Source organism: Phragmites australis, chromosome 2, assembly GCF_958298935.1.
Source record: "Phragmites australis chromosome 2, lpPhrAust1.1, whole genome shotgun sequence".
NCBI classification, from domain to species: Eukaryota; Viridiplantae; Streptophyta; class Magnoliopsida; order Poales; family Poaceae; genus Phragmites; species Phragmites australis.
The window spans coordinates 15,624,718-15,646,919 of NC_084922.1; the positions used below are offsets into that span (position 1 = coordinate 15,624,718).

At 42.4% G+C, this 22,202-nt stretch overlaps 1 protein-coding gene across 1 annotated transcript; it reads left to right on the forward strand.

The window, feature by feature from the left end:
• Positions 1 to 14,293: 14,293 nt before the first annotated feature.
• Positions 14,294 to 17,705, forward strand: LOC133900925 (protein disulfide isomerase-like 2-2). Its single transcript, XM_062342229.1, has 11 exons — positions 14,294 to 14,544; positions 15,175 to 15,259; positions 15,554 to 15,651; positions 15,737 to 15,792; positions 15,973 to 16,090; positions 16,199 to 16,226; positions 16,343 to 16,434; positions 16,645 to 16,801; positions 16,887 to 17,011; positions 17,136 to 17,235; positions 17,335 to 17,705. The coding sequence occupies exons 1-11, from the start codon at positions 14,363 to 14,365 to the stop codon at positions 17,401 to 17,403; spliced, it is 1,110 nt and encodes a 369-aa protein (XP_062198213.1). The 5' UTR covers positions 14,294 to 14,362; the 3' UTR covers positions 17,404 to 17,705.
• The last annotated feature ends 4,497 nt before the right edge of the window (positions 17,706 to 22,202 follow it).

Consider the following 22,202-nt stretch of genomic DNA (forward strand, 5'->3'; position numbering starts at 1 on the left):
CCAATGCTTTCGTCCCGTTGTTGTCCTGTAGTTGCTATCGTTTAGCCAATAGAGTTGTTTAGGTGAAGTCTTTAATGTAAGAGTTGAACATTTGTATGTTAAAGTATTACTTTTGTTACTTTACCTATGATATCCTTATGTGTGTTAAATATCTTGGCACATATAAACCACATCTGGTTTTGTCCATTAAAATCAGGTGTGATAATTGGCCGATTGGCCAGGTTTGTAATGTACCGTATGGTCTAAAGATCTTTGTACTTATGTAACTATAATCTCTTTTTATACGATGTATGTTTGTGATGCCACAAATATTATACTATGTGTATTAGCTACTTTATCTAGAGACTAATATATGATGAATAGGAGATCCTAGAACGGCGTCTTACATTGTTGTTTAGAGTATATGAAGTTTGACTTTTCCAAACTAAAATACACCTTGTACTCCCTCCAGTCATGAATAAGTGTTATTTTGGACATCGACACAATCTTGAAAACACATCTTTAACTACTACTTTTTGGTGTAATATGTTTATAAAATATGGCAAAATTATATTATTATGAAACTAATTTTCGAGACTAATCTACCCATATTATTTCCAAATATCCAAACTCAATACATAAAGGGTAATTTGTAGCCAAAGTTTCAAAATGTTGACTGCACATAACCCAAAATGATACTTATATGTGAGTGGAGGAAGTATTCTTGGACAGATGGAGCAATATTTTGCTTGTTGCTCATAGCAGAACATGGCTAGATTTTTCTAGGTCCCTTAACTGCTTTTCCATTAAGTACTATATTGGTTTCATTTTAGGATCTTGTAATGTCTTTCATAAATTAAGGGTGCCAAATGGTTGCACTATGTGAAAAACAGACAAATTACACACAAAATTAATGACGGGTCATATTACTATCCAAAACTATAAATTGCTATACAGACTAAAGATGGACTAACAAGAAACAAAATTGGATGATTATAAAGTTCAAAACTATGTAACTTAGTGAAAACTATCCTTCTTACAAACACGCATGAAACTCGATAGCATTTTTAGGAGTTTCTCTTGTATTAAGATTAGAATGAAGGCACCTTAGTCCGATGAGGATAAAAGAGAAGCATGCCAAAACTATTTTATCATCCAATGACCAATGTGACCTATCGATAATTTGAAGGTCAGACGTGAATTAACTAATTGAACTGGAAAAGAAACACTATATTATCTTTGAGGCATTTTAACAAACACACCATGGACAACTTGATAACACAAACCTAGGATGCCGTTGTGGCACCAAACAATGCCATTTGGTCACAATATGACAGGAGACGTAACAGTCGTATAGAATGTCACTATTGATCTTCCATTTGTGCTATCCAACTCATGGTTGATCTGCGAAGGACAAAATATTCTAAAATCAGTCTGTTTTGCGTGCCCAGTGGAGATAAGTAGCTTGCAAGGTGATGGTGCTGAGGATGTTGGTGGAGTGCAGCTTTGTCCGTCGGTAGCAATGCATCCACACAAGGCAAGGCAAGCTGGGCCATGACCTCCGAGCACGTGTAGAGCTATCTTCTCCACTAGCATGGCCACGAAGAGAGTTGTCTTCACTAACGTCACCGCGGAAGCCTTCTCCCCGCACCCCTCCTGTGCTACTTCTGTGCTGCACGACAACCTTCTGTGACCACGGCCCAATTCGGATCTTGGGTGGTGCAAGCACTATGGCACGGGAGCTGCGTTGTGGTGAGGATGAAGATCTCACCTGGGTAGGGGTGACTGCGTTCAAGAATGGGGCTAGAGAGGGGATGGGGCGGGGCGGTAGAAGGAGCACGAAGGCCCAGATCTGGCTTCCCTTGAGCGCGGACGGCATGGCTCCATAATGGTGGTCGGCGTAGACTCGGTACGAGCAACACGGAGGAGGATGCAACAAGTTGTGAGAGCCAGGATGTGGAGTGAGTGGACATCCAAGCGGTAGGTGGCGGCCGCGGCGCCTTCGTGGAGGTCTGGCTAGGCGAGCGCGGTGAGAGACGGATCTGTCGCCTCAGGTGAGAAGAGGAGCAGCGTCTTGGAGGGCGGGAGCGAGGGCGTCGGGGTCGGCGGCGACGGAGGGGAGCTTTGGGCCATTGGGTTCCTCAGCGGCCTGGGGATCTCGGGGCCATCGGGTTGCTGGGTGGTGTGGAGGCTGTGGGCGCTGCGCGTCTGGAACCCAAACCAATTGACATCGAAAGGTCAGTGACGGTGAAGATGGTGGCAGCGGTGACGCTCTTGGTTACCACCGGCCTTGCCTCGATCGAGCCAAGGTACCACACAACAACCCCTTCCCCGACCGCGGCACCCCTCTTTCTGCTGGGGGCACAAAGGCGGTGGCGAAGCGCAGCGCCGCGATGGTGGAGGGAGGCACCGGCGGCGACAGCGACGATGGTCGTGGGGGAGAAGGGGGCTTAGAGGAGATCAACTGTGGCAGCGAGCGTGCGACCCGGGGCGTCTGGGGAGGCGGAGCCCTCGTCGATGGCGGCGCGATCAGGGACGACGGCGGCGCTTCGGTCGAAGACGTGGCAGCGGGTTCCCCTGTCATGACTGAAGACTCTAATGGTTGAGATCTCTTGATACCGGTCCATCAAGTCATAAGCGACTGCTCACGTTATTCTTGCTTAGCGTAGTTGTTGCCAGTTATTGCGTCAAATAAGATACAGTTAACGGCTTCTTCTTTTAGTTAAACTTGTTTAGCTTAGTTAAGCTCTTTTAATTAGCGTATTAATGAACTAATGTAATCTCGATCCAGCAGACATAACTGGTGGGGGGAGAAAGGATGAGGACATAACGTAATTGTAAGAACTCGATCCCGATCTGGGCGGGTAGAGTTTACCCAGTTCATCGTTTTGCCTAGAAATTCCACAAATTCTTCACATCAATTCACTTTTGCTTCGATATAGTAGTTAGTTCATAACAAAATGGTATCAGAGCTCTACGATCTTCGGTAATCCTAGTGACGAAATCGTATTCTAGTGAGGGTTGTTCGGCAAGTGTTCGGATGTAAAATTCCTGGAACTAGAGACGATTTGGAGCCCACGGTGAGGATGGTGGTTGATCGGATTTAGACTTGGGTTGCCTGGTTTATCTGGTGTAAAATCCCTTGATCGATGTCCGATCAAGGCGGCGGTAGACTGGGCTGAATTGGGGAGGGTTTACCGAACCGACCCACTCTGTTGGAGAAGATGACTTGGAACACAAAGACGGTTGCAGCGGCATTGGCGGCGGCGTCCACGAATGGTGTGGATGGTCCCGAAGAGTTGGATGGCTTGAGCGCGGGTTTTGCCGAGACAATAAAAGATGAAGTTTTGGATCTAAAGTCTAGAATGGGGAATGTGGAGATGCACTTGGGTCATATGCAGGATCAATTGGGCTCCATTCAAACCACCTTGATGGAGATTACGAGAGGCTCCAAGATTATCCATGTGAATGACAGAGAGAGGTCAAAAGTGATTGAGGGAGATGCTAGCAAGGTAACTCTGGAGGACAAAGAAGGTAAAACCATGGGGGAAGGTAATCATGTTGTTACTGATCCAGTTCCACTCAGACCTGCTACTCCGTTTGGAGTGGTGTATACTGAAACACTGCACAAACCTATTGCTTATGCTTAAGAGGTTGAGTACACTCATGATAGATCAATGCATCTACATCATCAGGCACACCCCAAGATTTGCAATCCACATACTTATATACCACCACATGTAGGGAATAATGAAACATTCAGGCAAGGACAAATAAATCAATAGACAATGCTCATGAGAGGTGGAATCATAAATCAATAGACAATGCATTTTGTTTGTCCATTTCTAGACCAAAGTTGGATTTCCCTATTTTTAGTGGTGAAAATCCAGTGGGCTGGACTAGGCAGTGCGAGAAGTACTTTGATTTGGCTTTAGTCCCTCCCGAAATGTGGGTTTCCATGGCGACATTACACTACAATGGTAGAGCTAAGCACTGGTGATCTGGATTAAGGCTATCTACTAAGCTGATAAGGTGGCCACAATTTTGCTCAATGGTGTGTAACCAACTTGCTGAGCATAGCATGTATGATATTGTTGAGATATTCCATTCCTTAACGCAAGACTCAACAGTATCAGCATACATAGATAGTTTTTAGGAATTGATGGCAAGTATGCGAAGACAACACCCGGACTCCAAGAGGATTACTATGTCAGGTGCTTTATCAAGGGCTTAAAAGAACAGACCAAGCACTACTTGAGACCTCACAATCCAAAGACCCTCAAAGATGCTTATGTCATTGCTAAGAATCTGGAGAAGGCTGCACTGTACAAGAGGCAAAATTCTCAGTTTAGTGGTACCAGCATGACTAATTTTTCAGCTATTCCTCAGCAAAAGTCTATGATGCAGAAGATGGAAGTGGTACAGAAGCATGACAAACTTCCTAATATAGTAGTGAAGGCAAAGGAACCTGGAGTGCGTTGGAAGTGCAGTGCTCCCTAGTCTCCAAAGCACAAACATAAATGTAAATTTTACCAGAACATCACACACACCCTGACCTTTGAACCAGAAGAATTGCATTGTTCTGATGAGGAGCATGATGACCAACAGACTGGATCCAGTGAATGACAGCACTTGCAATCCCATCACATCATGCTGATTTCTAAACAGGCAGTACTAGGGGCTCCATCCATATCCACTCTCTATCTACCCTTTATTGTGAGAGGAAAGAGAGATGTGGCATTGGTTGATAGTGGGAGTACTCATAGCTATATGGATGTTTCATTTGCTAGTAAGGTTGGGTGTTAGATCTTGCATAATCCCTTGTAAAAGGTAAGAGTGGCTGGAGGTGGTGAACTGCATTCTTGGGGCCATGTACCTGACCGTAACTATCACATTCAAAAGGAAAAATTCCGAAATCCCTTTCAATTGTTGGAACTGCACAGCTATGACAGCATCCTTGGTTGTGACTGGATTTACACACACAGTCTAGTTGGAATTGATTTGAAGAAGAGGCTCTTGACTATTACTAAAGAAGGGTCCAGTGGAAACTAAGAAGTTTCATAAGATGATCTCCAAGGGAGTTACTGGATATATCTTGTTACTCAGAGAGGTGCCAATTGATCTCCTACTAAAATCCTGGATGGAGATGTAAGAAAACAAGCATGACAGGATCGAACACGAGACACGATTTTTTACGTGGAAAACCCTTACGAGAAAAAACCACGGGCGCCAATCGGCGATCTTCACTATATCAGGGATGTGTACAATGTAGGGGATTACAATGAACGTCTCAACTCTCCTGACAGCTTACAAGATATATTTATAGGGGTGGACACATATGACTTGAGTCTAATACAGAATGTTCCAGAAACATAGGCCGAAGGCGTCCCTTGTATGGTCCAACAAGAATTCGGATCACAATCCAACAAACTCCACCTTGAGACAAATTCCATCTTGTAGCAAATAAAGAATCATCAATGAACTCCCTTCAATAATAAATATCATCGACGCCAAAAGTCTCTAGGACTCAAACTGTAACACTAACTAAACTTGAGCATAGCTCAAATTTAGTAGCAGAAACTGGCTTTATCATCATATCAGCAGGATTATCATGACTGCTTATTTTGTATATTTTAATATCACCTTGAGCAATGACATCTCAAATATAATGATACCTCACGTCAATGTGCTTTGTTCTTTCATGAAACATCTGATCCTTTGTAAGGCAAGTAGCACTCTGACTATCACGGAAAATATTAATACAAGAATTATCTCTACGAAGCTCAGTGTACAAACCTCTCAGCCAAACAGCTTCTTTGCATGCTTCAGAAATAGCCATATATTCAGCTTCAGCAGTTGATAAAGCAACAGTAGCCTGCAAACATGCTTTCCATCTAATAGCACAACCATCAATGGTGAAAACATAACCTGTGAGAGATCTCCTCTTGTCAAAATCACCAGCATAATCTGAGTCAATATAACCAACAAGTCCATCTCCAGATTTTCCAAACTGCAAACAAGTATTAGAAGTACCACGCAGATATCTGAAAATCCACTGAACAGCTTTCCAATGCTCTTTGCCAGGATTAGCCATGAATCTACTAATACCACTCAATGCATGAGATAAATCAGGATGAGAGCAGACCATAGCATACAAAAGTGAACCAACTGCACTTGAATATGGAACTCTAGACATGTACTCAACATCATAATCTGACTCAGGACATAAAGCTGAAGATAATTTGAAATGTGCAGCTAACGGAGTACTCACTAGTTTTGCATCATGCATATTAAAACGACGAATGACCTTCTCAATATAACCTTCTTAACTAAGATATAACTTGACAACTTTCCTATCTCTAATGATCTCCATGCCAATAATTTTCTTTGCTGCACCTAAATCCTTAATCTCATATTCACTACTCAATTGTGATTTCAATTTGGCTATTTATGATTTATCCTTTGCAGCAATCAACATATCATCGACATAGAGAAGTAAATAAATAGCTAAACTATTAACAGTCTTCAAATAGACATAGCTATAATAATCAAAACGCTTAAAACCATTAGAGAGCATAAAGGAGTCAAACCTCTTGTACCACTGTCTAGGGGATTGCTTCAAACCATAAAGAGATTTATTTAATTTACAGACAAGGTGTTCTTTTCCAGGAATAATAAAACCTTCGTGTTGATCCATATAAATATCTTCATTTAACTCCCCATGTAAAAATACAGTTTTAACATCTAATTGCTCAAGTTCATAATCACGCATAGCAACAATACTGAGTAAAGTACGAAAAGAACTATGCTACACAACAGGAGAGAAGACATCATTATAATCAATACCTGGAATCTGGCTATAACATTTAACAACCAACCTTATTTTATACCTTGCTACTTCATTAGGAGAATTACCTTCCTTTATTTTAAAAATCCACTTGCAACGAACATGCCTCTTATCTTTTGGTAATTTGACTAAATCCCAAGTACCATTCTTTTCAAGTGACTTCATTTCATCTTGCATTACAGTCATCCAATTATTGCAATCAGAAGAAGTGATAGCCTCATTATAATTAGAAGGTTCTGCATTACCTTCAACTTCTTCTGCTCAACTCAAAGCATAGGCAACAATATTACACTCCTCAATTAACCTCTTGGGTGGATTAATTTATCTTCTAGGCCTGTCAACTGCAATAGAATATTGTGTAGACTGCACAACGGGAGAAGAAGGTGGAACTCTAGACAAATCATGATCAATAAATAAATTTTCAGCAATAGGTGCATCTTGGACAACAACATCTAGTGTACTTTCTGCATTAATAAAATGCTTTACCTGCATGCTAGAACTCTGCTGACTCTGAACAGGAGCATTAGGCAACATAGCAGATTCATTAAAGACAACATTCCTACTAATCACCACCTTTTGTGTTGCAGGATTCCACAATTTATAACCTTTAGCACCAGATTTATAACCAAGAAAGATGCACTTAATAGCTCTAGGCTCCAATTTACCATTATCAACGTGAGCATAAGTAGGACAACCGAAAACTCTCAATTCTGAATAATCAGCTGGAGAACCGGACCATACCTCAATTGGAGTTTTCTTATCAATGGCAATGTTTGGTGATCGATTAATAAAATAGCAAGCAGTGGAAACGGCTTTAGCCCAAAAGCGCCTATGCATACCTGCATTAGACAACATGCAACAGGCTCTCAAGATGATAGTTCTGTTCATATGCTTAGCTACACCATTTTGTTGTGGAGTACCAGGAACAATATAGTGCCTCACAATGCCTTCAGACTTACAATATGAATCAAATTCATCATAACAAAATTCCATCCTATTATCAGTGTGAAGTTTCTTTACCTTCTTTTTAGTTTACCTTTCAACCATAACCTTCCACTCTTTAAATACTTTAAATGCTTCTGATTTATGCTTCAAGAAATAAGGTCAAACTCTCCTAGAGTAATCATCAATAATAGTTAACATATAACGAGAACCACCTAGCAAAGGTCTACGATATGGTCTCCACAAATCAGAATACACATAATCAAGAATACCTTCTGTTGTATGAACCGAAGTGTTGAATTTCACCCTCTTATGCTTGCCAAAAATACAATGCTCATAAAATTTCAGCTTGTTGATGCTATATCCATCAAGAAGACCTCTCTTCCTCAATTCTGCCAAACCAAGTTCACTTATATGCCCAAGACGTATATACCATAGATTAGTAGCACCAGAATCTGATAATGAATGTGAACTTATAGCAGCATCACCTGTGATTGTAGTGCCTCGGAGATGATATAAATTGGCAGACTTTAAATCACCTTTCATTACAATAAGGGAACCTTTTTTCACCTTCAAAATACCATCTTCACCTGACCAATCATACCCTTTATTATCAAGAGTACTCAAAGATATAAGATTCTTTTTCATATCTGGAACGTGCCTCACATCTAACAAGATTCTAACAATACCATCATGCATCTTTATCATAATTGATCCAATTCCAACAATTGGACATGGGTTGTCATCACCCATCCTAACAGAACTAGCATCTTGAACAGAATTATAAGTGGTGAACCAATCTCTATGTATGCATAGATGAAAAGGCGCAGCAGAGTCAATAATCCATTCATCACCACTACTAGCACATCCAGCAAAAGCAACGAAAGTCTCTCCATCAGAACTATTATCAAAAGTAGCAACAGAAGTTTTACCTTCTTCATTAGATTTCCCTTTCCTTTTTTCTTTATTCTTCAACTTGTAACATTCAGATATATCATGATTATCTTTCTTGCAATACCTGCAGAATTTTTCCTTGCCTCTGGACTTCGAACGAACCATGTAACCGTTCGAACTTCTACCTCTTTGGTTATTATGCGAATTCTTTTCCTTTGTCCTGCCACGCACAATCAAACCTTCTCCATTGGAAGTCGAGCCATCAGTAGACATCATCTGTTTCATCTTTTTCTTGGCATGCAAGGCCTCATAGACTTCTTTCAAAGTCAGTGTATCATGAATGTATAATATGGTATCTCTGAAGTTTGCAAAAGAACTGGGCAATGAGCACAAAAGAATAAGACTTAAGTCCTCATCATCATATTTTACCTCCATAGACTGTATGTCAGCAATGATCTCCTTAAAGACCGAAAGATGAATCAACACAGAACCACCCTCTTGTAATTTGTGCGTGAACAGCTTCATCTTCAGATGCATTTTGCTGGTCAGATCCTTTGACATGCAGAATGATTCCAGCTTTAACCATAGAGCAGCAGTGGTTTTCTCCTGCAAAATATTATTTGATAAATGAAGATGAATATGTGACAAAGCCTTACGACTCTTTCTCTTTTCTTCATCGGACCAAGACTTTTGATCTTTGCTTCCAAAATTATTAAGCGCATCATCCAGATCAGTATGCACAAGAACAACTCGCATCTTGACTTGCCATAGAGAAAACCTTGTATCTCGGTTTAGCAGCGGAATATCATACTTTAAAGAAGTCATGACGAAGAATAATCAGCAACAAAATAGGCTGCAACCCTCTGGTATAGCCCTGTGTGTACGAAGCAATAAACTGCAGAAATCCTGGTACACTTCGTGTACATGCAGCAATCAAAACATAAACCAATCTCCTAGTACCTTTCCTCGGGTGCACGTAACAAAATTTGATTTTGTTTCCTTTCACGTGACGGGTAAGCAGCTGGAAGTCACTCGAGACTTGGATCTTCCTTTCACGTGATGGGTAGGCAGCCTTATTTTCGCGATTAGCTTCTCGTCCACCAGCTGCAATCGCAAAGAATCATCGAGGAATATCTCAATCGCCTGTCAAACGTCAGAGACTTCTCACGAATCGTCTCTCGAGAGACAGATGAACAAATCTATTTTTTTTCTCGTAATCTCGTGTAGATCCAATCCAGCTCTGGTACCACTTGTAAGAAAACAAGCATGAAGGATCGAACACGAGACACGATTTTTTACGTGGAAAACCCTTGCGGGAAAAAACCACGGGCGCCAAACGGCGATCTTCACTATATCAGGGATGTGTACAATGTAGAGGATTACAATCATCATCTCAACTCTCCTGACAGCTTACAAGAATATTTATAGAGGTGGACACATACGACTCGAGTCTAATACAGACTATTTCGGAACATGGGCCGAAGACGTCCCTTGTATGGCCCAACAAGAATTTGGATCACAATCCAACAGGAGACATCCAGACATTGCTGGACCAATTTGCTGAGATGTTTAAGGAACCATCAGGCTTACCACCTGGGAGGGGGTGTGTTCATTCGATTCCTCTCAAGCCAAGGAGTGAACCACCAAGTGTTAGGCCATATAGGATGCCTCACAACCAAAAAGATGAAGTTGGGAAGCTAGTGCAACAGATGCTGTCCCAAGGGATTATTCAACCAAGTCTAAGCCCCTATCCATCACCTTTAATCTTAGCAAGGAAGAAGGATGGTAGTTGGAGGTTTTGTATTGATTATAGGCAACTCAATGACATGACAATTAAGAACAAAATTCCAATTCTTGTGGTAGATGATCTTTTTGATGAGCTTTGTGGTGCTAAGTACTTCTCTAAACTGGACTTAATGTCAGGATTTCACCAAATATGTTGAAGAAAAATGCTTTCTAAGTGGAATCGGCTCAGACTCAGGCATTTGAGGAGATCAAAAACAAGCTCATAACTACTCATGTCCTCACCTTGCCCAATTTCTCTCTTCCTTATACACTGGAGACTGATGCTTGTGGGATGGGCATTGGTGCAGTTTTAATGCAACAGGGCCAGCCTATAGCATATTTTAGCAAGGCCTTAAGCCAGAAGGCTCAAACTCAGTCAACATATGACAAAAAAGCATTGGCAATCTAGAGGCATTAAAAAAATGAAAACACTATATCTTGGGGTCACAATTGGTTATTAAGATTGATTAGCAAAGCCTCAAGTTCATTGTTGACTAGAAAATCACAAAAGGCATACAACACAACCTATTGCTCAAACTGATGCAGTTGGACTACAAAATTGAATACAAGAAAGGGACTAAGAACAAGGTGGCAGATGCTCTCTCAAGAGTAAACCATGAATGTAGTGCCATCATTATAGCATAACCTTTATGGGTTGCAGAAGTGCTCAAGAGCTATCGTCGGTGGGTGAACACCGTAAGCGGGGATCCTGAGGGACCCCTTTGAGATTCGGCTGGAGGGCTAATTCTGGATCTACCTCGTACGTGGATTTAATGCGAATATGTGAGATCTAGGTGGGATGGATGATCGTCGGCTAGTGAGAGTAAATGCTCAAGGGATTTTAGATAGGTTCGGGCCGCACATAGCGTAATACCCTACTCCTGTGTGTATGATATGCTATTAATGCTCTTAGAATGCCTTTCTCTGGATCTCTTGTGTTACAAGGTCTTTTGTCTAAGTCTAGAGCTTCGGTCTTGCTTCGAGCTTGGTGAACATCTGCTCAGCTTGGTTTCTCTTTAGAAATCTCAGCTTTGTTCGTCGAGCTTCAGACCTCTAAGACTTGTTTTCTACGGAGTGCACCCCCCTTTTATCCTGTTTGGGGAGGCTTGGCATGCCCAGAAACGGGGGCACGAGTTCCCATGAGCCATAAATGGAAAGCAACCGTTATGGGGCTGCAGTTTGACGTTACAGGGGGGTTGAAAATGCGCCTTCGACCGGTCATATCGCCCATTACGCCCAAGTTTAGCAGGTGCAGGGAGGGCCCACCGGACAGCCGCCGAACTGCCCCGCATGCCCTCTCGATCAGAGCAGGTCTGACACAGCAGGGGGGCAGGCGATACGCCTCGAGCCCAGCAATGATATCTCCAAGCAGTTTCCTTTATGGGCCCCGTAGGGTGACGTGCGATAGGACGCGTCGCATTAAATGTCCCCACGCCTTCCTGCCAGGAGGTGGCAGGGACTGACGTACTCAGTACGACAAGCGTGGGGGGAGTGGTTGGAAGTGACAGGCCACGCTCCCTCTTAAATGCAGTATGGGGCCTCTTAACAATTGACACCTCACCGTTGAGCCCTTGTGGGGTCCACCGGCAAGGGGCCTCTCAGGTCCTCGGGGAACTCTGGGTGCTCGGGGACCACTGTTCATAGCCCCGAGCACCTTCTACCGGATATATCTCTTCTCGGTCCTCGGGGAACTCCGGGTACTCGGGGACCACTATTCATGGCCCCGAGCACCCCTCCCGAAACTAGCTCTTCTCGGGTCCTCGGGGAACTACGGGTACTCGGGGACCACTGTTCATGGCCCCAAGCACCCCTCTCGGAACTGGCTCTTCTCGGCCCTCGGGGAGATGGTCCCTGAGGGAAGGCGCCACGTGGCATTCTGCTGTCCTGACCTCGAGACTCGGGGACCCCTGGTTCCCATATCACCGACAGCTATGAAAATGATGCATTCTGCCAACAGATGGTTGCCCAATTAGTTCTTGTCCCTAATCCTTCTTCACACTATACCTTATGATGCACTCTGCGAACAGATGATTTCCCAATTAGTTGTAGTCCCTGATCCTTCTTCACACTATACCTTACACACTAACATACTTAGGTATAAGGGAAGGATACACCTTAGGCAGGATTATGAGATTCACAAGAAGATAATTTTAGCATTGCATTCATCAGCTCTGGGGGGACACTCCGGGATAGTAGCTACTTACCAAAGGGTAAAAAGGCTCTTCCATCGGATTGGGATGAAGAAATCTATTGAATTATCAGTTACTACCTGTCCAGTTTGTCAAAGAGCTAAAAGTGAAAACCGCCAATACCCAGGTCTACTTGATCCCTTACCCATCCCTGACATGGCATGGTCCCAAATATCTATGGATTTTATTGAGGACCTTCCTAAATCGAATGATAAATATTTAGTCCTGGTGGTTGTATATTGATCGACAAAATACTCACACTTTATTCCCCTATCCAATCCAATTGATGTTGCTGGAGTAGCTCAAACATTCCTGGATCAAGTGGTTAAGCTTCTTGGGTTGCCAACAACCATTGTTACAGGAAGGGACAGAATTTTTACAACTGCATTATGGCAAGCTTTGTTGAAATCTTTCAAAGTATCACTCAAATTCAGTTGAGCATATCACCCTCAAAGCGATGGACAGACTGAAAGGGTGAATCCGTGCTTAGAAACATATTTAAGATGTATGACCTTTACCAAACCGAGGAGATGGTATTTTTAGCTACCTTTGGCAAAGTGGTGGTACAACACAAATTATCACTTATCAATCAAATGCACACCCTTTTAGGCTCTATATGGCTCATGCAGTGGCTTATGCAATGGCCTAATTTTCCTCCGGAAGAAACTTCCTGGGAAGTTAAGTCTTTCATAAAATCAACATTTCCACACTTTTATCAGCAAATCCTTGGCACAGGAAAGTGAAGCTGGAGCTAAAAATGCGGATTCAGTGCTCAAGATGGAGGACACGCTTGAGGGCAAGCACTGTTTCGAGGAGGGGGTATTGTCGTGACTGAAGACTCTAACGACTGAGATCTCTCGATACCGGTCCATCAAGTCACAAGCGACGGCTCACGTTATTCTTGCTTAGCGTAGTTGTTGTCTGTTATTATGCCGAATAACTACTTCTTCTTTCGGTTAAACTTGTTTAGCTTAGTTAAACTCTTTTAATTAGCGTCTTAGTGAACTAATGTAATCCCGATCTAGCGGATATAACTGGTGGGGGGGGGGGGGGGGGGCGGAGAAAGGATGAGGACGTGACGCCATTGTAAGAACTCGATCCTGATCTGGGCGGGTAGAGTTTACCCAGTTCATCGTTTTGCCTAGAAATTCCACAGATTCTTCGCATCAATTCACTTTTGCTTTGATTTAGCAATTAGTTCGTGACATTCCCGACCCCAGTGCTTCGATCGAAGACGCGGTAGCGGGAGTGGCTCGTTCGTGGATGGCGGCAATCGTTAGAGACGCGACAGTGGTCTGGATAGGTGGCACGGCGGAAGAGAAGGCAACGACAACGGGTCTAGCGGGGAGGAGGCAAGGAAGGGGTGGCGAGGATTGCGCAGGGGCCTACTAACGGTGTGACTGTTATATGAGAGAGGGGAATGAGGTGGATGAGAAACTCGTGAGTCCCATACATGACTCTTTTGCTGTTTTTAAACTATTTTGATACTTTTAAAGTAGGAGAGAAAAGAATCCATTCCATAGAACTAGGTGGAGCTGTAGTTGGTTGCAGTAGCCGATCTTACTCTAAATCGGAAAGGAAAAAATAAAATAAAATAAAAGAGGCGTATTTCTAATTTATTTTTGGAAGGATATTTCTGATTTAAAATGGAGTGGGGCAGGAGGGGAGGAGACTTCGCTTCGCCTAAAACCTCGGGACTCGAGAGCTTCCCACACGAGACCCAGCCATGGCGATCTCCCAGATCTCCCGCGGGACCCTGGCCCTCCTCTTCCTCCTCGCCGCAGCTGGCGTCGCCGTCTCCCCGGCCGCCGCCAACGGCCACGATGAGGTGGTGAGCCTCACGGAGTCCACCTTCGAGAAGGAGGTCGGCCAGGACCGCGGCGCGCTCGTCGAGTTCTACGCGCCCTGGTTCGCACTCGCCCTCTTTGTTTCTCGCCGGATCGATGCGTAGTTTAGCTGGATCGGTTCGGATCGGGTCCGTGGTTGAGTAGGAGTGGGTCACTGAGTTTTGGATCTTTGCGCGCCTGATTGAGTCCGTTTTGTTCCTTCTGGGATTCGCTGGAAGCAGCGCTGTTGTCACTATGTCTGGATCTCTGCTATGAATTGGATGGGTTGCGATGAAGTTTCTCCCCAATTGAAAATTTTGATCCACTCGACTACGTGGGGATGCGGATGCGCTTGAATTGAGTTGTCTTGTTGATCCTGTAGGTTCGTCAGTTGTTTCTCGTGTGTAATATTTTAGATCGGGTTCACGATCTTCGCTTGTCTGGGGTGGGATTGGTTACGGGAAATTGGTGGGATCTTTCTTTTCGGCATGCATTCATGTGTTTTTGGTGTAAGATTTTAGTGGATTTCGTACTGTAAGTTTGTAACTGTACAAGTAGCAGAGTGCTCTTAAACCGATAGTTTTGCATTCTTCAGTAGCATCTCCGACAATTTAGTAACTCAGAACTATAATTTAATGTAAGCATTTCACTGTGTCAGCAGTTCGGCGTTTCGAGGCATATCAGATTGTAATCATCTGTCTATTTTGTTCAGGTGTGGTCACTGCAAGAAGCTGGCCCCTGAGTATGAAAGGCTTGGTGCAAGTTTTAAGAAAGCTAAATCTGTCTTGATCGCGAAGGTTTGCAATTCTATACCTCAAAAGTTAAATGCATCAGATGGTGTAAATGCATGGTTGTACTCAAGTTGTTCTCGAATGGTTGTACGCAAAGCATTTCCCAAAGTCAAATTAGTTTTCTTGCTACATATCCGAGCATTGCTTAGATAATCTTTCTTTTTTATTCCCATGCCACAAAGGATGGATAAGATATTGATAGGATTTGGCACATGTACACTCATAAGAATTTATTGCTTCTCCAATTTCATTTTGTTTGATAAGGATATGCTCATCTTCAACTCCAATTTCTAATTATAGGTTGATTGTGATGAGCACAAGAGTGTGTGCAGCAAATATGGAGTATCTGGGTATCCAACAATCCAGTGGTTTCCCAAAGGATCATTGGAACCCAAAAAGTGAGGCAACGTGACTATAAACTTGGCAATGTCCTCTGTTTCCCATATTCCAGGAATCACGATAAAATTTTCTGTGACCATTTAGGTTTGAAGGACAACGCACTGCAGAAGCCCTTGCGGAATTTGTTAATAGTGAAGGAGGTAGGACACTTATATTCATAATGTCATGTCAATAATGCTATTTCTCTTGTTGTTTTACCAAGCAATTTCTTTTGCTGATCTATGTGGCACTCATCATTTAAAAATTAAGAATAGTACATTGGAGTTTTTGGAATTAGCTAGTTAAACTATGTCTAAAATCATGAGTGTTCTGGCTTTCAGGCACCAATGTAAAGCTGGCGACCATTCCTTCCAGCATTGTTGTGCTCACCCCTGAGACTTTTGATTCAGTTGTCCTTGATGAATCAAAAGATGTCCTTGTTGAGTTCTATGCCCCATGGTAGGTTACTAGGTTTTGTTTTTCTTGCTTCTCCAGTATCTTTTGCACCATGAATCCGTGATCTTTGCACAATAAATCTAATTGATCGGGTACTTATTTTTTGTATAGGTGTGGTCACTGCAAGAGTCTTGCTCCGGTTGGTAGATGGCTCTTAGCTTGAATTAATCCTACATATGCTATTTTACTTTTGTAAGCCTTAGCTATCTTCATTGTCTCTTGACATGTCTAATCATATTCTTATACTCGTTTCAGACTTATGAGAAGCTGGCTTCTGTTTTCATGTTGGATGAGGGGGTCGTGATTGCTAACCTTGATGCTGACAAACATAGAGACTTGGCTGAGAAGTATGTCTCTAACTTACCCTCTGATATGTCTTGTCTGTATTTTGTTTTCCCTATTTATATGATCGTGTGCTGGGCCATGCTATAGTTCCCCTGTGATGCATACAACTGCTATTTGTATGCTATACAAAACATAACACCATTGCCTTGACTTACTGTGCTAAATGCTATGTAGTGTTCAAATTTGTTTTTAACTTATGCTACCACTTTAAGGTATGGAGTTACTGGATTTCCTACATTGAAGTTCTTTCCAAAGGGAAACAAAGCTGGTGAAGATTACGATGGTGGCCGGGACTTGGGTGGCTTTGTCAAGTTCATCAATGAGAAGTGTGGCACCAGCCGTGATACCAAGGGTCAACTCACTTCGGAGGTTGGTTGCATACATAATACTGCATGACACACATGTCAGTTCTGGTATAATACTAATTCTGAGTATGCTTTGTTTGTTATTCTAGGCTGGCCGTGTATCTAGTCTGGATGCCCTGGCAAAGGAGTTCCTTGATGCTGCCAGCGACAAGAAGAAGGAAGTCCTCTCCAATATGGAAGAGGAGGTATCTAAGCTCAGTGGTGCTGCAGCAAAGTAAACTCTCGGCTCAGTTATTTACTTATTTGTTTAAGCAATTTAGATTATCTTATTTTTGGGATATTGTAATAATATTATCAGTTCTATAAGTTGTATTTCTTTTTTTACGCACTTGAATCAGGCATGGAAAGGTCTATGTAACCATCGCAAAGAAGATCCTGGAGAAAGGCAGTGACTATACTAAGAAGGAAACCGAGAGGCTTCAACGCATGTTGGAGAAGGTCGAAAACTACTATACCTCACTTGCCAAGTTTCTGTTAACATATTCATCATGGTGCACAACAGATAGCTCATATTCGTATTTTCCTTCTGTGTTGCAGTCCATCAGCTCCTCAAAGGCTGATGAATTCATCATCAAGAAGAATGTTCTTTCAGCATTCTCTTCCTAAGGCAATGATGGGCTCCATTGTCACCTTTCGGATATAGGCAAAAAGACATCGGAAGATTAGGAGTGATAATGAGAGTTAAGTGGCGGTAGAACTAATATTGGGGTTTCCCTTGAGTACTCGTAATACGAGTACCCTTTTGCAAATTCCAGTTATTTTCCTCTCTGCTTACTTCGATTTAGTCCGTAGCGAAATAGTTTACATTTGGATGGAGAGATGGAAAACCTTGTGACTACAGATCTTAATTTTCCAATACAGCTCAGTGTATGGGCTTATATATCAACCTGGAAAGCTGAATGCTGCAAGTAATGTTGTTTTCGTACAAGTTTATTGAGTTTATGGCATTCTGAGAATTTTTGCCATAGAAAGCGGTTAACATATTTTATCTTCTCGAGTACTGGCGCCTCATAACAGCGGACAACTTGATATGAATGGAGTCGTCTTTTCATGAGTTTTCTGCTCAGTGTGAACAATTGAGCCTGGAATCTTTTTAGGTGTTGTGATTGAATCCCGCAAAATCAGAGTGAATATTGTTGTACATAATGTGATAATAAGAGTATGGATATTAAATCACATATCAAAATCCAAGAGTATCCACTACACATGAGCTTGAGATAAAAAGACAGTAAGCCATGAAAGACTGTATCTATCATCATGTACACAGAGTACTGGACAGCAGGAACAGAATTTGTATAAAAGTGCTTTTAGATATTGTATAACAATTAGCCTCAAAACTGTTTCTATTCCCTAATTGTCTAGTGAATACATCATAGATTGGGTAATGTTCCTAAGATTTCAGCTAGTAAATAAAACCTCATCGAGTTCTCAAGTGTTTAAATCATCATCATGTACATGGCTGCTATGTCAAAACAAAGTATTCAACTTTGAATAGAAGAAATAAGCTATTGCCGAAATAGAGTCAAAACTGAATATCAAATTGCAAACGGGCAGTATAGAGAAGCTAACACATCAATTTATCAAGTATCAAATATGTTAGCAAGCAGGCTTTGACCTCATAACCGCACATGTACATGGATCAATCTAACATGTGTAGCACTGGATAACCAAACCAACATGATTTCTCGGTGTATAGGAATAGAACCGAAAACACACCAAGCAACCTCCAGGTGCTAGCACTTCTATCACAGAACCAAAGAAATTACAGGCCTATGTTAGTATACTTAGAAACATGCCCAATCTCAACATACATGCTCATCATCATCAAGCAAGCAAGCTGTATTTGATCTTGTGCTGTCCAGAACAAAAGAGGGAAAATACTCACAAAGCAAGTTACTCAAATGCACTGAGAACCGAGGCAAGGCACGACACTCATGCTGCTGTCCTAGAAATCCTATCCACCGCCGTTGCCGTCGGCGAGGAAGGCGGAGATACAAAGCGTCACCGCACCACGTCGGTGCGTGCGGGCGAGCCTCGATGTGTATAGCTCCGAGAAGCACCAACAAAGGAGCTCCACCCACTCAACCTCTTCAAGCACCGAAGCACCAAGACCGGAGCCTGAGATCCACTCAACTCCAAATCAAAGATATCAACCAAATCGAAGTGGAAAGCAGTGAGGGAGGAAAGGGATAATCGTGTTTTTCTCTCTACTATCTTCCTGGGAGGAGCCGCCACCCATATAGAGACAGCAACGATGCCATCCAGCCCACGACCTCGAGGGAATCAGAGGTGGTTGCGTCGCCGCCTCACCACTGGCCGCCGCCAGCCCCATCTCTTCCCAAGCACATGCATCCTCTCTGCTGCCTTGACCTAGCAGAGCCGATGCCCATTTGTGCTTCAACGCATGGGCTTGGGCCCGCCAAAGCAAATGGGTTACAAGCCCAGCTAAAAAGAAAAGCCCAGGAAAAATATTAAAAATTCGTATAAATAACAACAACCCCCACCAAATTTTAATGTTGGATTTAATCAGTTATATATACAAGATTTGAGTAAATTGTACCTTTCGGGTTGGAACAAATACCTAGTTGCATATAAATTGGCTCACACAGGACGAGGAGGACTAAACCTTAATCCACGGCCTTGGTGGGAGAACCTCCTCATATACAACGCCCTGTACGAGACTACTTTTGCCTTAGCTCTCAGGTTAGACTTTACGGTCATGTCCATGTACCTTAATTCATGAGTGCCACCTAGACAAGTAATCGACTTCTCTATGATTGCGACCGTACAATCACACTCACATAGGTGAATTCTTCTGGATGTCTTATTAGTGGGTAATTCCATTCCTCCTAATGCTACCTGAATGACTTTTCTAGCCATTCCTTTTGTAAAAGGATCTGCAAGATTCCTTTCAGACTGAATATAATCCACAACGATTATACCCGTCTCTACTGCATGCCTAAGCGACTTGAGTCGTCATCTTATATGCCTCGAAGTCTTCATATTGTCTTTCATATTGTTCACCTTAACCAGAATGGTTTGGTTCTTACAGTAGGTGAGAACATTCAAAATTGGCTTATCCAATATCGGCAGGTAAGAAAAGAGCTCTTGGATCCATTCTGCCTCTACGGCTGCTGAGTCTAGCGCCACTAGCTCAGCCTCCATCGTGGAGCGAGTAAGGATGGTATGTTTAGATAACCTCCAAGACACAGCTCTGCCTACAAAAGTAAAAACATATCCACTCGTAGCCTTCATATCATCCGAGTCACTGATCCAGTTGAAATCAGTGAATCCTTTTATGAGTTTAGGATGGCTAGAATAATGAATCCCTAGGTTCTTTGTCCCTTTAGATACTTAAGTATCCTCTCCAGTGCTATCCAATGATCATCTCCTGCGTTGGATGTATAATGACTCAACCTACATACTACATATGAGATGTCAAGCCTAGTTGCACTGGCCAGGTACATGAGGGAACCTATCATCTTTAAATATTTTAACTAGTCTTTCCCATAGCCTACATTTTTCTTTAGCTTAGCATTTGGATCATAGGGTGTGGTGACATGTTTACAGTCTATCATACCAAAACGTGTAAGCATCTTATCCACATAATGGGGTTGATTTAAAGTTATCTCATTCTCTCCCTTTAATAGCTTAATATTTAAAAAGGACATCAACCTCTGTCAGATCCTTCATGTCAAAGTTCTGAGATAGGAAAGACTTGGTCTGGTCTATCATTTCCAAATCCATCCAAACAGTAATATGTCATCCACCATACAAACATAGAATGACACATCGCCCCTCACCAAAATGATAATACACGCACTTATCGGCTTCATTTACATAGAAACTGACCGAGGTCAGTGTAGTATAAAACTTTTCATGCCACTACTTAGGGGCCTTTTGAAACCATATAAGGATTTGATTAGCTTGAATACTTTACTCTCCTGTCCTATTACCACAAATCCATCTGGCTGTTGCATATAAATCTCCTCATCCAACTAAGAAAAGCAGTCTTAACATCCATCTGGTGTACAAGGAGATTATGCAAAGCTGCTAGTGCTAAGAGCACGCAGATAGTTGGCAATCTGGCAACAGGAGAATACATATCAAAATAGTCTTCACCTTCTTTTTGCGTAAAACCCTTAGTCACCAATCAGACCTTGTACTTTTCTATAGTACCATTTGCTGCCGACTGGCTTGCAGCCAATTGGGAGGTCTGCTAACTCCTAGGTTCCATTAGTGATGATCGAATTCATCTCACTATAGACAGCTTCCTTCTAGTACTCCGTGATGAAGAAGTGTATGCCTCTGAAAAGTTCCGTGGTTCATCATCTAGGATAAAGGTGATAAAGTCATCTCCCAGTGATTTTCCAATTCTTTGTCTCTTACTCCTCCTAAGTTCCAATTTAGGAACTGTGTCACTGACACTCTGAGGAGTAGGATCATCAACTAAAAGATCATGGATGTCAGCCTCCTTCCCTCGCATAGGAAAGATGTGCTCAAAGAATGTCGCATTTCAATACTCTATTACGAATTGACGGTAATGTATGAGACCTCAAAATGGACCACTAGGAATCTATAGGCGGTACTCTAGTGTGCATACCCTAGAAAGACACAATCGACAGGTTTTGGTCCTAATTTCCTTTTCTTGCTGGGGAACATGTACTTTGGCTAAACAACCTCAGGTGCAAAGAAAAGGCAGATTTGGTTTTCTCCCATTCCATCCTTCATAAGGGGTTGCCTCACGGTTCCAAGGAGCGACCCTATTCAAGACATAGTTAACTGTGAGAACAACCTCACTCCACCATAAGTTAGCCATACCAGAACTTTGTAATAGGACGTTAACCAAGTCACAAATCGTTTGGTTCTTTCTCTTGGCTACTCCATTGGCCTATGGTGAGTATGGTGGCGTAAACTCATAGATTATGCCACTTTCTTCACAGAACTCAGAGAAATCCCTAGGAATATATTCCCCACCTCTGTTAGACCTCAGTCTCTTTATTATCTTCCCAGTTGGTTTTCCACCTCGGCGTTATAGATCATAAAATATTCTAATGCTTCATCTTTTGTTCTAAGCAAATAGATATAGTAGAACCTAGTAGCATCATCTATAAGAGTAAAGAAGTATCTTTTACCACCCTTTGTTAATATTCCATTCATCTCACAAAGGTCAGGATGGATCAGCTCAAGTGGCATGGTGCTTCTCCCCTCAACTGAGTAAAACAGTTTGCGGGGCTACTTAGCTTGCACACACACCTCACACTTATGGCTCTTGTCATAATTATATGAGGGAATAAGATCCATCTTGCTTGAGCACACTATTGCTCCATTATTAACATGACAAAGACGAGAATGCCAAATATCAATGTTCTTATTAGAATATGAAGAATAAAAAATATTTACGG

Bases quoted from the DNA above. Each gene is read 5' to 3' on its own strand.
- LOC133900925 (XM_062342229.1), top strand. From the start codon at position 14,363: ATGGCGATCTCCCAGATCTCCCGCGGGACCCTGGCCCTCCTCTTCCTC. The intron at 14,545-15,174 runs GTTCGCACTCGC...TATTTTGTTCAG, and splicing joins GTCGAGTTCTACGCGCCCTG to GTGTGGTCACTGCAAGAAGC. The intron at 17,012-17,135 runs GTAAACTCTCGG...CACTTGAATCAG, and splicing joins CTCAGTGGTGCTGCAGCAAA to GCATGGAAAGGTCTATGTAA.